Source organism: Rhineura floridana, chromosome 7 (genome assembly GCF_030035675.1).
Source record: "Rhineura floridana isolate rRhiFlo1 chromosome 7, rRhiFlo1.hap2, whole genome shotgun sequence".
Taxonomy (NCBI): domain Eukaryota; kingdom Metazoa; phylum Chordata; class Lepidosauria; order Squamata; family Rhineuridae; genus Rhineura; species Rhineura floridana.
Window position 1 is genome coordinate 84,300,040 of NC_084486.1, and position 13,587 is coordinate 84,313,626.

Below are 13,587 nucleotides of genomic sequence, written 5' to 3' on the forward strand. Positions count from 1 at the left end.
TGCAATCTTTGCCCCAGGGTGCCCCTGGATTATGTGCACATTTTCCATGAGGCTTGGTGAATATGTACAATGGCCAATTGTTATGCACATTAACTGTTCAACTTGCATTACCCTTAACATATATATTATATGTATACACACACATCACTAAATGCAGAATAAGAGCCACTCAAATGTATTAGATTAATAAACTGCATATTATCTGCTTAAAATTGTTATAAACTGCCCTGGGACCTTTAAATGAAGGGTGGGTGGTGGTGGTGGTGGTGGTGGTAATAATAATAATAATAATAATAATAATAATAATAATATTGTGTTAGCAATGGAGAACAATACTGTAGCTATTTTCATTCATCTCTGCTTTTGAATGTGGCAGATTTTCATAGCCATGAAAATTGGACACTGAATGTGTGCCAGTTATATTGCCAACAGATGGTAGAATGAAACATTGCCTCCATTGCATATGTGATACTTAAAACTCTATGGCCCCAATCCAAGTTTATTTGTAGGCAATTAACTATAAATTCTGGTGGCTCAGTCAAGATGAGGATCCACATCTGCATACAGATCTATAGACAGATCCATACAGTTCAGTGAGGCCTGGATGAGCATTGCAGTGTCAATAGAGGTACTAGTGAGCATCTGTCATGCATTTGGAAGGTTATTTCTGTACATGAATCTCCCTTGCTGAATTGGAACATATCTGTATACTCAGAAAGATATCTGGGGCCTCTCTTTGAGCTTTTGTTGGTTAGGGAAACAAATCATGCAAAGGAAGCTGAGATACGAATGCATTGGCCTAAATGTGTTCACTTATTATTTTTCTTAGAAGAGATCCCAGTGTGACCTAAATGTGAAGTTTAAAGAATAGTTAATTTGTGCATTGAAGGTGAAGTAAACATCGAAGAATTGTTGCTCCAGCTCTTCAAGAAGAAGGAGATTTAGCATTTTAGTCCTACTTCACAGCATTAAAGAACCACCCTAGAGGCTGTTGACAGAACATGGAAGTGTTATCAGATATTTAGAAGGCTATAAAGAGAAAGTAAATATGCCAGCTGGGAAGGAGGAGGGAAGAACCTACGAGGCCATTGCATCAATAACAAGAGTGCAAGTTGGCAACAGTGCATTTGAGAAGAAAAGAGGACTTTCTGTGGAATAGAAACATACAGAGAATGAGTTTATAGGAAACGGTTTGTGACAGCCTCAGGGCTGAGTGTCTATATATATATTTAAAAAGTGACAGCAAACAAAGGAGAAATACTTTGAAGGTCGTTTTAATTAGTTTCATAGATTATGCTAGAGTTTATATTATGCTAGAGTTTATAGAACTGGATAGTTACGGTTGGGGATTTCAAGGTTAATGAGATTACATAATGGTTACATACATTTAAAGAATTTAACTGTTTTTAGAAATGGGCTTCTTTAAATAAAATATTAATTAAGAAGGAAATCTGCTGTGAGCTTGCCCTGGTATCTGTTTGATACCAGTGAAAGGTTCCAGTCAAGAGGCTTTGGATATGGAGAGTGCTCCTGGTTTATTTTCATGAGTAGCAATGTAGAGCAGCCCCATTGTTTATAAGTGACTCTCATTCTCCTTCATTGCACAAGTCAGGCTTCCTGCCATTGTTCAGAGAAGATAATTTTTTACCATACACAGATTTGTACCTGGCCTTTTTGTTCCTCTCATTTAACAAGCTACAGTAGAGAATGAGAGGAGCATGCTGGCTGGAAATCTCCCTCATTCAGAATAAGGAATCAGTCAGTTCAGGGTTTGTGTTTGCCAGTACACCACACGGATTTATAAACTGAGATGAAGTGTATTAAAATGTGAATTGGCAGACGGCACAAATGAGGCTTGTGGTATTTATGCTTTCCAACCCTCCACCCCCACATCCACATGTGCATTTAACACATAGTTACCACACACACACACACCATGAGCAACTGCGAAAATATCAGGCAACGTTCTTTTAAAAAAAGGCATATGTAGGCACATGATGGAAAGCCCAGGACAGAAGCTGGGGTTGTCAGCAGTTCAGATTAGGTGTCACAATACCAACCTTTACAGCCAGATACTGGGCAATATGAGTAAGGGATAACATTGCCTGGGTTTGTGTGACTGTTTTTGTAGAACAGTTTGCCTCCTCGAGGGAACTGGTTTTGTGGCATATCTTCTCAGGAGAGTTTGGGAATGTATTTGAACTAACTGATCTTTTATGTGATTTGTCCTAGTAAAAGCCACTACGTAGCATAGGTAGCCCATGTCTAAGACTGTGCCCTGTTCTACTTTGTGATCAGTATTTAGGTTTTGAACAGTAAAGTTACAAAATGGCTACTAACTAGTTGCAAGCTTTAAATGATCTAATTGATGGATTTATATGTTCATTCGTTTCTAACTTGTTGAACTTTTCCCCATGAAACTATGCCAAAAGCAGTTTACTTCAACTAAAATTGTAATCACAGATTAAAATTTGCTCCCCACAGCTCATTAGTTAGCAGGACCAAGAATAAGCAAAAAACAAAGATAGTGGAAAGGCAGACCTCTGTAGGCCACACAGACATGCTACTTCCCTCTTTCCTGTGTTAGACTTGATAAAAGGGCAGTGTTTGCATTGTTGGGGGAGGAGGGGAGGGAAGGAACTCTTCCCCATTTTAGCCAAATTATGACCCTTCTAAAAACTATAGCTAAGGGGCCATTACAAAAAGTCCCATGCCCCCTCCTGTAATCTGAGCACTCTGAAAAGAGACGCTTTTCCTTTTATTTATTTATTTATTTATTTATTTATTTATTTTATTACATTTTTAGACCGCCCTATAGCAATAAGCTCCCAGGGCGGTGTACAGCATAATAAAACAGGTTAAAATACAAGTGGATGTAAATACAATACACAGTAAAACATAATTAAAAATTTTCAATTTTAAATTCAAATTTTTAAATTTTTAAAATGCCTGGGCGAAGAGGTAGGTCTTTACCTGGCGCCGAAAAGATAACAAAGAAGGCGCCAGGCGTATCTCATCAGGGAGGGCGTTCCATAGTTCGGGGGCCACCACTGAGAAGGCCCTAGCTCTAGTTATCGTTCTCCGTGCCTCCCTATGCGTTGGGACACGGAGAAGGGCCTTCGACGTCGAGCGCAGCGACCGGGTAGGTACATAGCGGGAGAGGCGTTCCGCCAGGTATTGCGGTCCGATGCCGTTAAGGGCTTTATAGGTAAGAACCAACACTTTGAATCTGGCCCGGAAACATATTGGTAGCCAGTGCAGCTGGGCCAGGACAGGTGTTATATGATCAAATTTTTTTGTCCCAGTAAGAACTCTGGCCGCAGCATTCTGCACCAGCTGAAGTTTCCGAACCGTCTTCAGAGGTAACCCTACGTAGAGTGCATTACAGTAGTCCAATCTAGAGGTTACCAGAGCATGGATAACTGTGGCAAGGTTCTCCCTATCCAGATAGGGTCGTAGTTGGGCTACCAGCCGAAGCTGGTAGAATGCATTCCGTGCCACCGAGGCTACTTGAGCCTCCAGTGACAGGAGCGGATCTAATAAGACCCCCAAACTACGGACCTGCTCCTTTAGGGGGAGTGTAACCCCATCTAGGGCAGGTCGGACATCAATCATCTGGGCAGAGAGCCCCCCCACCAACAGCATCTCAGTCTTGTCAGGATTGAGTCTCAGTTTATTAGCTCTCATCCAGTCCATTATCGCGGCCAGGCAGTGGTTTAGTACATTAACAGCCTCACCTGAAGAAGATGAAAAGGAGAAGTAGAGCTGCGTATCATCAGCATATTGCTGGAAACGCACTCCAAATCTCCTAATGACCTCACCCAGCGGCTTCATATAGATATTAAAGAGCATGGGGGACAGAACTGAACCCTGTGGGACCCCATATTGGAGTACCCAGGGACTCGAGTAATGCTCCCCAAGCACCACCTTCTGGAGACGATTCTCGAGGTAGGAGCACAGCCACTGCCAAGCAGTGCCTCCAACTCCCAAGTCCGCAAGTCGCCCCAGAAGGATACCATGGTCGATGGTATCAAAAGCCGCTGAGAGATCAAGGAGAACCAACAGAGTTACACTCCCTCTGTCTTTCTCCCGACAGAGGTCATCATACAGGGCGACCAAGGCTGTTTCTGTACCAAACCCCGGCCGAAAGCCCGATTGACATGGATCCAGATAATCAGTTTCATCCAAGAGAGCCTGGAGCTGGTGAGCGACCACACGCTCTAAAACCTTGCCCAGGAACGGAACATTTGCTACCGGTCTATAGTTGTCAAGATTTTCAGGGTCCAAGGAGGGTTTCTTTAGGAGCGGTCTCACCACCGCCTGTTTCAGGCAGGGTGGTACCACTCCCTCTCGTAAAGAGGCATTGATCACCTCCTTGGCCCATCCGGCTGTTCCGTTCCTGCTAGCTTTTATTAGCCATGAGGGGCAAGGATCCAGAGCAGAAGTGGTCGCCCGCACCTGTCCAAGCACCTTGTCCACGTCCTCGAGCTGAACCAACTGAAATTCATCCAATAAAACAGGACAGGACTGTGCTCCGGACACCTCATTAGGCTCAACTGCTACAATATTGGAGTCAAGGTCATAAGGTCAAGCCAAGATATAGCTTATTCCAAGCTGGTAGCTAATTTTGCATTACAGGATGAAGCTACTATGGTTTTTTTCCCTCTAGCAAAAAGGGTCACAAGCAACTGAAGTTGATAGTGCTCAGTTGAATCAATGTCAGTATCTTTTAAATCTAGATCTTTCACAATTAGGATAGGGTTTAAACTTGGTTTATTTTTCTGAAGCATTTTTTTGCTCTGGATTTTTATTTAAGCAGAAAGGAGGAAAATATCCATAGGTGCTGTAAAAGACTGCCTTTTTTTAAAATAGCTCTACAGTGTATTTTATTATTCTTTATTTTAAACCAACATGATTTCATTTCTTTGTTTTAATTCACATGCTAAATCAAACTACAGTTTGAGCAAACACAAGCCTTAGACCTGCACATAGGAATGACAGACTTCTAATTGTATTTGTAACAAACCATAATTTGCCCTTTCATTAAAACTGGGCAAACCATGGTTTGTTGGTTTCAGATTAATCTGCAAACTGTGGTTTGTTACCAATAGCAGTTGTAATCTTTTGATCTCTGTGCACAAGGCAAAGACTTCATGCCTGCTCGTTGCCATAATCCCAAACCATTCTCTAATTATAGTTTTCTAAAATCAATTTTCATTTAAGGGTTATTTTGTTTAAAAATGAGTGCATTTTGCTTATTTTTCTTAAACCTTTTTCGCCATACAGTTTATAACAAAAGATATTCATACAATTCTTAGAATTAAGGTTCCAAGAAATAAATAAATTACTTCAGACCATTATTTTAACATAATGAAAGTTTAACACTATCTGAATCAGGGCTCTGTGTTATAAAATGGGTGGGGATAATTCTAAACTAGAAGAATACACACACACACACTCTTACTATGGTTTGTACATAAAGGTCTTTTGTTATAAAATATATGGTGGGAAAGGTCTGAAGAAGAATAAGCAAATTACATCCCTTCATTTTAATGGGAATAACTTTTAAGGAAATAGATATTAAAAAGTTCTTCGATAATGTGGACATGTTGGTTTTAGATTTTGCATTGGTGTGCATTGTAGAAGATTACTCCATCTTTAATGTCTAGATTTATATTTTTGATTTTAATCTTGAAAAGTAGTAAAGCTTGAAAGGTGTCAGGCCATTTTCAAAAATACAGTCTTCCATATCACTGGCTGGATACTGATGCAGCTCTCCTGGTGCATGCAGGTAAAGAATAAGTGGGGTTTTAGATATTAACATAGACAGAAAAAGGCCAGCATCATAGTAGACAGATGCCAGTGCCATCAGGTGCCCCAGACAGGATTGTGATCATACAAAGATGCACAAAAAAAGCGTTGACTGGATATGTTTTCTAACCATTTTTTTAAACTCATCTGTCTAATTAGTGGTGGCAGATACCAGCCTTTGAGAAAGGATTAAAGCCTCCTTTGCTTGTTAATTCAGGGTTATAGTGATGAAGGTTTGTCACTGTGCCTGATTATTTGTTTATGCCACAGGTACTTTGCTGAGGTACCTTTTAGAGTCTGCTTGATCATTCCTTTGCTGCTTTCATGGAGTAATAGCTAAATGGACCATCCTAAGCAGAAGCAGTAAACTTCTGGATATCTGATGCTAGGAACATTCAGCAGGGGAGCTGCTGTTATCTTCATGTCCTGTTTGTGGGCTTTTTGAAGGCATCTGGCTGTCCATTGTTGGAAATACAATGCTGGGCTTAGATGGGTTTTTAATCTGATCTTTTTGGGCTTTCTGTTAAATAAAATAAAATAAAATTGTAAGGTGGATGCAACAACAGCCTTCCTGATTGTTTTCAAATTTCTGCTTCTATAATGCCTAGCTTCCTTTTTCTTTCTTTGCGGGTAAATACCAACCAATTATTTACCAGAATTTGACCCATTAAGCTGATCCCTGCATTTTAGCTATCTGATGAGAACATTTATTTCCCATCATTGTCCTTGATACTGACAGTGATCTGTGTGCAGTATGGGAAATGGTTACCTGCTGGTTTAAAAATTGTGTGTGTGTGTGTTGTCCTCTTTGATCCAAGAAAATTTACTATGTTTTCCTTGTAGGCTGTGCGTTAATTTCGCACACTCATCCCCCACAAACCAATTAAGGACAGTCAGAATTCTCCTTGAACCAGCTCTTGCTACTAATGTGATTTTTGGATCAGTTCCTGTCTTCAAAATAAAATGACCCAGATATAAATTGAAAAGCCATTTGGAGTTCACCTTTCTTCCTGCATAGTGCCTTGTCATTCTTTTGCCCTTGTTATACAGTCAGGCTTACAACCATGGTAAATCCCATCATAAACTCAGCTTTATGAGACTCTGCTGTGCAATGTTCAGGTAGCAAAGTATCCCTTTGGCTGAGCTGCCTTGTGGCATTGGGCAGTGTCGGAATCTCTCTGTATGAGGTTCTGGTCTGCTTCTGCCTGGTTGTTGTTTTGCAGGGATGCATTTTTATGGGATTGTTGTGCTGAATATCACAGGGGTGTCAGCAGATATTTATTACTTTTAGCTGTCTCAGCTGTTCTGCTTCAGCAAATAAACCTACATTCAAAATGAGTGAGGGGTGCTGCTTGCCTTGTATTCCATGATGTGTGCAACCGTAATTATTGCTTTAAAGGCAAAAATTGTTGCAAAAAGTTTCTTTTTATTTGCCCCATCTAACCAGGTTTCTAAAAGGAGCAGGAAAGGAAGTTGATATGCAGGTTTCCTCACTGCTGTAAAACTCTGTTAGTTTTGCATAACATTATTATTTTATTATTATTAAATTTTATTTATACCCCGCCTTTCGGGCAAAGGCCCTCAAGGTGGCTTACAAAGAAAAATAAACACAGGTATAAAAATACAATATAAAAATACAATAAAAGCAAAACAATTTACAAAAATTAAATTAAATAACAAATAACATTATCATTATCGGCACCGCCAAGAAAGAGGAGGTGGTGTTAGCGGGGGCAGCAGTTCCTGGGAGGCAGAAGGGTGACAGGCATTTGTTACAGCAATGTTTGCTGTTTCAGTGTTGTCTTCCTCTCAATGTCCTCGGGCTCGCTCAGCTGCTGCTCCCCAGGCTTCTGCTGCTGCTGCTGCTAGTGATGGTTTATGTTGGGGGGCAGCTGTGGGAGCTTGGGCTCGGGGACCTGGCCTTGCCTCTTTGGATTCCAGCTGTAGTTGACTGGTTCTTACATAAATGTTCCATCTTATTAGGTTTGTTCCAAACATTCACTTACAGTATTTTGATTACTGTATGTAAGGCTCTTGCAGCATTCAGAATTTCTTCACAAGGCCTAGGGGTGTGAGCGCATGTGTCCTCGATGTAAGGACAAAGAAGCAGCTGTAGGGAGGAAACTGTGCTGAGTCCAGAAACCTTCTACCATTACTTTTGGGAACTCCACCCAAACCTTTTTGTGGCATATTTTCCACAATGAGCATTGAGCCAACTGCATTGGAACATGCCGTGTAGGCATGTCCTTTAACAATTTAATCCACGTGTGCTTTAAAAAAAAAAAGGAAGCTGAAAACTTCAGACCATCTAGTTGTGTTGGAGATGCCACAGCTTACACAGCAACATTCACAGCCCTCCTCTTGGCACAAAACTATGGACTATAAAAATGAAGCTGTCACTCAACTTCTGTTTGGAAAGCGGAGAGGTTTGGAGACTTGGATAAGGGTGTGTGGAAACCAACAGATTCATGCAGTCCATTATCTGTCACTCTCTGCATGTAATTTCTCGGGCTTTCCCCTTTATTCAAAAGTGTGTACTTCACTGAAGAGATTTGTGATTGAACTAGACTGGCCAATCTCATAGCTCTCAAATTAAATGGATGTCATCAGGCTGGCAGGACCTCAGCCTGAGACCTTGGAAGGCCACTAACAGATGAGCCAATAGTCTGGTTCTCTTAATGCAGCTTCATATGCTTATATGGACAGAGGTGTTAATGTTGTCTCACATCCTGACCATTATACATCCCTTCCTCCTTTGTTATTAGTGCATTTCTAAGTGCAATTTCTTTTGTTTAGAAAGTATATCTTTGCAGCTGTATACTCCCCCTCACCCAGGCACCTTGTTAATTTCTTCTATTAAACTTTATTTTATTGAAAGCTATTCCATGATTTCAGAGTCTCTCTTCTCCCTTTTTTGGCAACTGCATAATATCAGGATATGTATGGATACAGCTGAGCAAATTTAGCATTTCATAAGTGGGCGGGGGCAATGAAATCTCAAACCTGCAATCGAGGGACAAAGAAGCACACATGTACTGTATAGTGAAAAATGTAAATGGAATGTGACAAGAGTGCCTGTCTAGTTACATCCTAAGTTTGTATACAGCTGAGTTAGCAATAAATCCTAGACCTTCCCTTGCATTTAGATTTATAGTCTACCCTCTCCAAAAGGAATCAGGATAACAACAACCATACAGTTATAGATGGGTGGGTCCCTATTACCAGAAATACTCACCATTAAGATCATAGTGGCAAAAAAGCCTGAGAAAAAGTCTGTAATTCTTAGTCCATTACTTTACTAAGAAGACAAAGGTTGTAAGATTCTGATTCAAGAAGAGATCATTCATATATCAAATTGTGACCATCCTGACCATATTCTGATCATAGTTGCACTAACAAGATAAAACATTTCATGTGCAACAACTATATAGGATAGGGAACAAAAAGAAAAGCAAAATGAGAATGTGTATTTGCAAAACAGGATGGAGACGGGCTTGTTTGGATCTGGGCACAGGGTGACTCCCCTCTCATCTAATGTTCCTTTTTTGTTGTCTTGTTTTGAAGGATGGCATGAACTGGGTCTGCAGAAATGTCATTGCAAAGAAGAAGTAAGCCAAACTGAATTACATGGAATCAGAGGGGCTGCAGGAGCCAAACACTCTAGCTGGCTGCTAGTATCTGACCAAACATTTTTCCATCTGTGTGCAGCTATAGCTGTTAGAAATGGGAACAGCGGCTGAGCCTACTTCTCAAATTGGAACTTTCCCTTCTCTCTTGTATCATTCTCCTCCCCCCATAAATGCATTTCTCCCCCACCCCTCCCTCTTTTGGTATAAATAGTACTGAAGGTCTCCATGTTCATCTGACTGAAGCATAAGATTTGAAAACAGGAGCAGGCTGCAGGCTGGCACAAAGACTTCCGGTGGGTTCTGCAGAGTTCAAGGATGGTCATGGCAACGTGTACAGGAGCCTGCTTCAGTTCTGAAATCACTCAGGATGCTCACCTGGTCCCACTCAAAGCTTTTCCCATCAGCAAATGAGATGGTGTTTTGTTGGTATCTGTGCTTACATTTTAAAATGATGTTACTTTGTACAGTATATTGCTGGCAAGTCACTCATACGGGCTCATGACGAGCCTTTATAATAAGGTTCCTATCTGTCTGTCCTTCCTTCCACAATGACCTATGTTGCAACACAAGTTCTTCATAGTTTGAATGCAAGAAGCAGCAGGGGACTAGAGATGTTATCATTTGTTCAAATAAAGCAGTGTCAGGCAGCAGTGCAATGTTCCATTTATGGCTGGTATAAACATTTCCAAGAATGTAGGCTTAGGACAAACCAAGAGCTCTTTTGCATTCAGCTTTGTTGCATAGTAAAAGTCCCTCCATGAGGGTGGAGTTTAACAACATAGTGGCAGGGAATTCAGTGCTCCAGGTCTAAACTGCATGGTACTGGATAACGGTTTTCTTCATCTTTTTTTAAAGGGGGGGCTGTACCTGAATCCTATAAGCAATGTAGCAAATGTACTTCTCCAAGGAAGTCTAAACAGTAATAGACTTGGGTTAGCAAAGGTCAATGTGGTGGCTCCATCCAACCAAGTTGTGGCTGTATAGTCTGGGATCACTTTTTTCCTGAGTCTGAGCTACTTCCTGCATTTCTAGTTTAGAACTAATATTCAGAATAAGCTGTGCATGAAGTAGCTGTGTGGATGTGTTCAAAAAGAGATACCCTTCAAGAAGTATTTGACCAATTTAAGTAATGGTGTAGAGAGAAAGGTGTAGATTAATCTCTGACAATGGAAGCAATGCTGCTAAATGAAAGAGGAGAAGAGCCCCAAGTCTATAATTTCTTAAATGCAGAACATTCACTAGGAAGTTGCATGAAGGAAGCACCCTGCCCTTTGAGGGAATAGTCATATTCTGTGATTGACAAATCTTAGCATATCACTGCAACACCAGATATGACTTGTGAGGCAACTTCTCACCTCTGGATCATTTGCTAAATTCATCCAAGTTCAGAGTCATTTGGTGAGGGCAGTCTTGCATACAATGAATTTAGCACACAGCCTGCAGATTATAACCAGAGTATGGGGCTGAAAATGCCATGGCAACTATAATGTCCTCTCTCATTCCTAGCAGGAGGGAATAAACTTGTGTTGCTAAATCTTGGATTGTGTAAATGCATTGTGGAGAGCCAGAGCACAGTGGCTGCTTTCAGACATTCCTTGACCATATAATGTCACTATATTGTGTTTCTTGCTTGTTCCCTATTACTCTAGGGGCAGCAGCTGTAATGATTTCTGGTCCACCTTCACTGGATTCTACCTTGCTCTTCATTTGAGGTTTGCAACAGGCATAAATTCTAGATTAGATATATTAAAAATATATACCACCCACTTCAGGGAGTTTGTGAGGAAATAAATCCATAAACATTACAAAAATGAGTAAAAATAAAATTAAGCACAGATAACAATCTAAATTAATCCATTGAAAACCTCCAAGCATGACAGCTGAAGTACATATTTGCTCATTCCTAAAAGACCACTAAAAACAAATACTTTATATATTGCTCCCTATCTATTGGGAAACTGGTGACATGCTGCAATTTCTGACTTGCATTTTAGAAAAGACATTCACTCTAGAGGTCCAATGTGTACAAGCCACAACAGAAACTTTTTTTTTGCACTTTTAGCCCAATTTTAAAAAATAAAGTAGCTCTGCAGTTCCTCAGTGCAGATGCTAGAGAAGTCTGCCTGCTTTTGGCATAATGTCAGCACCAGTCTCCCCTAACATTCAGCCAACATCAGCCAGCCTGTTCACTTCAGGAAAATACATTTTCTTCAGTGTGCATCAAGCTAAAGAAGCATCCCCAAACTCAGCTGACAAACTGAAACAAATTGATCATACTGCCATCTGTACTTCTACCTTTGAGCACAACATACAGCTCGCCGAGACCTCAAACAGTGAATGCAAATTGTCCCAGTGTTGTCCTGGTTCTATCCCTTTCTCATCTCTTGCTGGGTATATCTTATTGTGGAAAAGAGGATTTCACTGGTACAAGTGCAGCTAATTGAGCCAGAAGGAACCACTGTGGCCCATTGACTTCAACAAGCACCAGAACAACAGCTGTCCTACCTGCATCAAGTTCAAATCATTTTGAGCGAATTAGATCTTATAAGAACTAGAAGATGAGACTGACCCAGTGACCCCAAAGGCCAATATCATGTCTCTGAGAATGACCTCTACCAGATGGATGCTTTGCATGTAAGTTGCAAGACATAAAACAGCTGTGGAACAACCTCCCTCTGTTGCTTCTAACAAAAAGGAAAAATACCCTGAGCAAGAGAATTCACATTGTCTGACTATTTTAGTTAACAGTTCTTGAACCAATCCTTTACGGTTTTATCTAACCCTTTTTTTAAAAAAAAACTTCTAGCTCTGCTATTGGCTTTCACAATATCCCTGTTCAGTCATTTGCACACTACTTAAGTACCGTATGAAAGGATTTTTCTTTAACGTAAGTACAACAGCAGTCGCACTCTGACTGTTTTGCTAGTATATTCATTTTTTTATATGTGCATATTTCCTATTTGGGTACTGTGAACCATTTATAGGCAAGCCAGAATAGCTTAAATATAGACTTGAGAGATCTAGGTGGTATAGTTCATGTAACACATTAGAATGAAAAGAGCATGGTTCAGATGAGATTTAATTACTTGTTATTTTGATTAAACGTTGCTGGGCTGCTGTCTCAAAAGACCTTTCTTACATACCAGATTATGCTCAGATGCTATAAAAAGCCATAGCTGCAAACTCTATCCAACTACACCATCTCTGCTTTTCCATTCTCTCTTATTTTAGGGAACATCCAACTTTTATGAGCTCTTTGTTTTCTTCTTTCTTTTTTGAAGTTCACAAAAAGGGCGTGTGTAATGATATTTGGTGATGTTAAGCCTCGGTGTATATGTTTAGATGTTTGGCAAACTTGAATAAAATTTAGTAGAAATGACAAATGCTTTGCTATTCCGTATTATTTCAGAATGAAGCCTTGATTTTCTTTTAAGGAATCCCACTTGAAGAATGGGTATGAAACTGCTCTAGATGGGATTCTTCCAGGTTTCTATGATGGTCTGTCTCCAAACAATTTATCTGAACACTTAACACTGTTTATTGTTTCTTACAACTTTATAACCTGCCATGGCTGATTCTCCTATTTAATTTTTTTATTATTATTATTATTATTAAATTTTATTTATACCCCGCCTTTCGGTCAAAGACCCTCAAGGCGGCTTACAAAGAAAAATAAACACAGGTATAAAAATACAATATAAAAACACAATAAAAGCAATAGAATTTACAAAAATTAAATTAAATAACAAATAACATAATAACAAATAAAATTAAATAACAAATAACATTATGATTATCAGCACCGCCAAGAAAGAGGAGGTGGTGTTGGGGGGGGCAGGTCCTGAGAGGCAGAAGGGCGACAGGCATATGTTACAGCAAAGCTGTTTGCTGTTTCAGTGTCTCTGATCTCTGGAAACTAGCTCCCCATAGATCCCTAGGTAGTGGAGTCACAGTATTTTTAACTTACAATGTTCTATAGCAGGGATAGTAAATCTGGTGCCTTTCAGATTATGTTGGATTACAACTCCCATAATCTCTAACCATTGGCTATGATGACTGGGGCTGATAGGTGTAATCTAACAACATCTGGAAGGTATCAGATTGCCTTCCTCTGTTATAAAGAGACCAGGTATATTACAATGCAGTG

General features: G+C 40.1%; 1 protein-coding gene across 2 annotated transcripts in view; it reads left to right on the forward strand.

Moving 5' to 3' along the window:
• ARL3 (ADP ribosylation factor like GTPase 3) overlaps nt 1-12,815 on the forward strand; it is a 43,327-nt gene extending 30,512 nt beyond the window's left edge. For both annotated transcript variants that reach the window (XM_061636150.1, XM_061636151.1), the window contains exon 6: nt 9,376-12,815. In XM_061636150.1, coding sequence (XP_061492134.1) covers nt 9,376-9,423 — 48 coding nt within the window. In that variant the 3' untranslated portion in view covers nt 9,424-12,815. The remainder of the gene's footprint in view (nt 1-9,375) is intronic.
• Nucleotides 12,816-13,587: the final 772 nt, after the last annotated feature.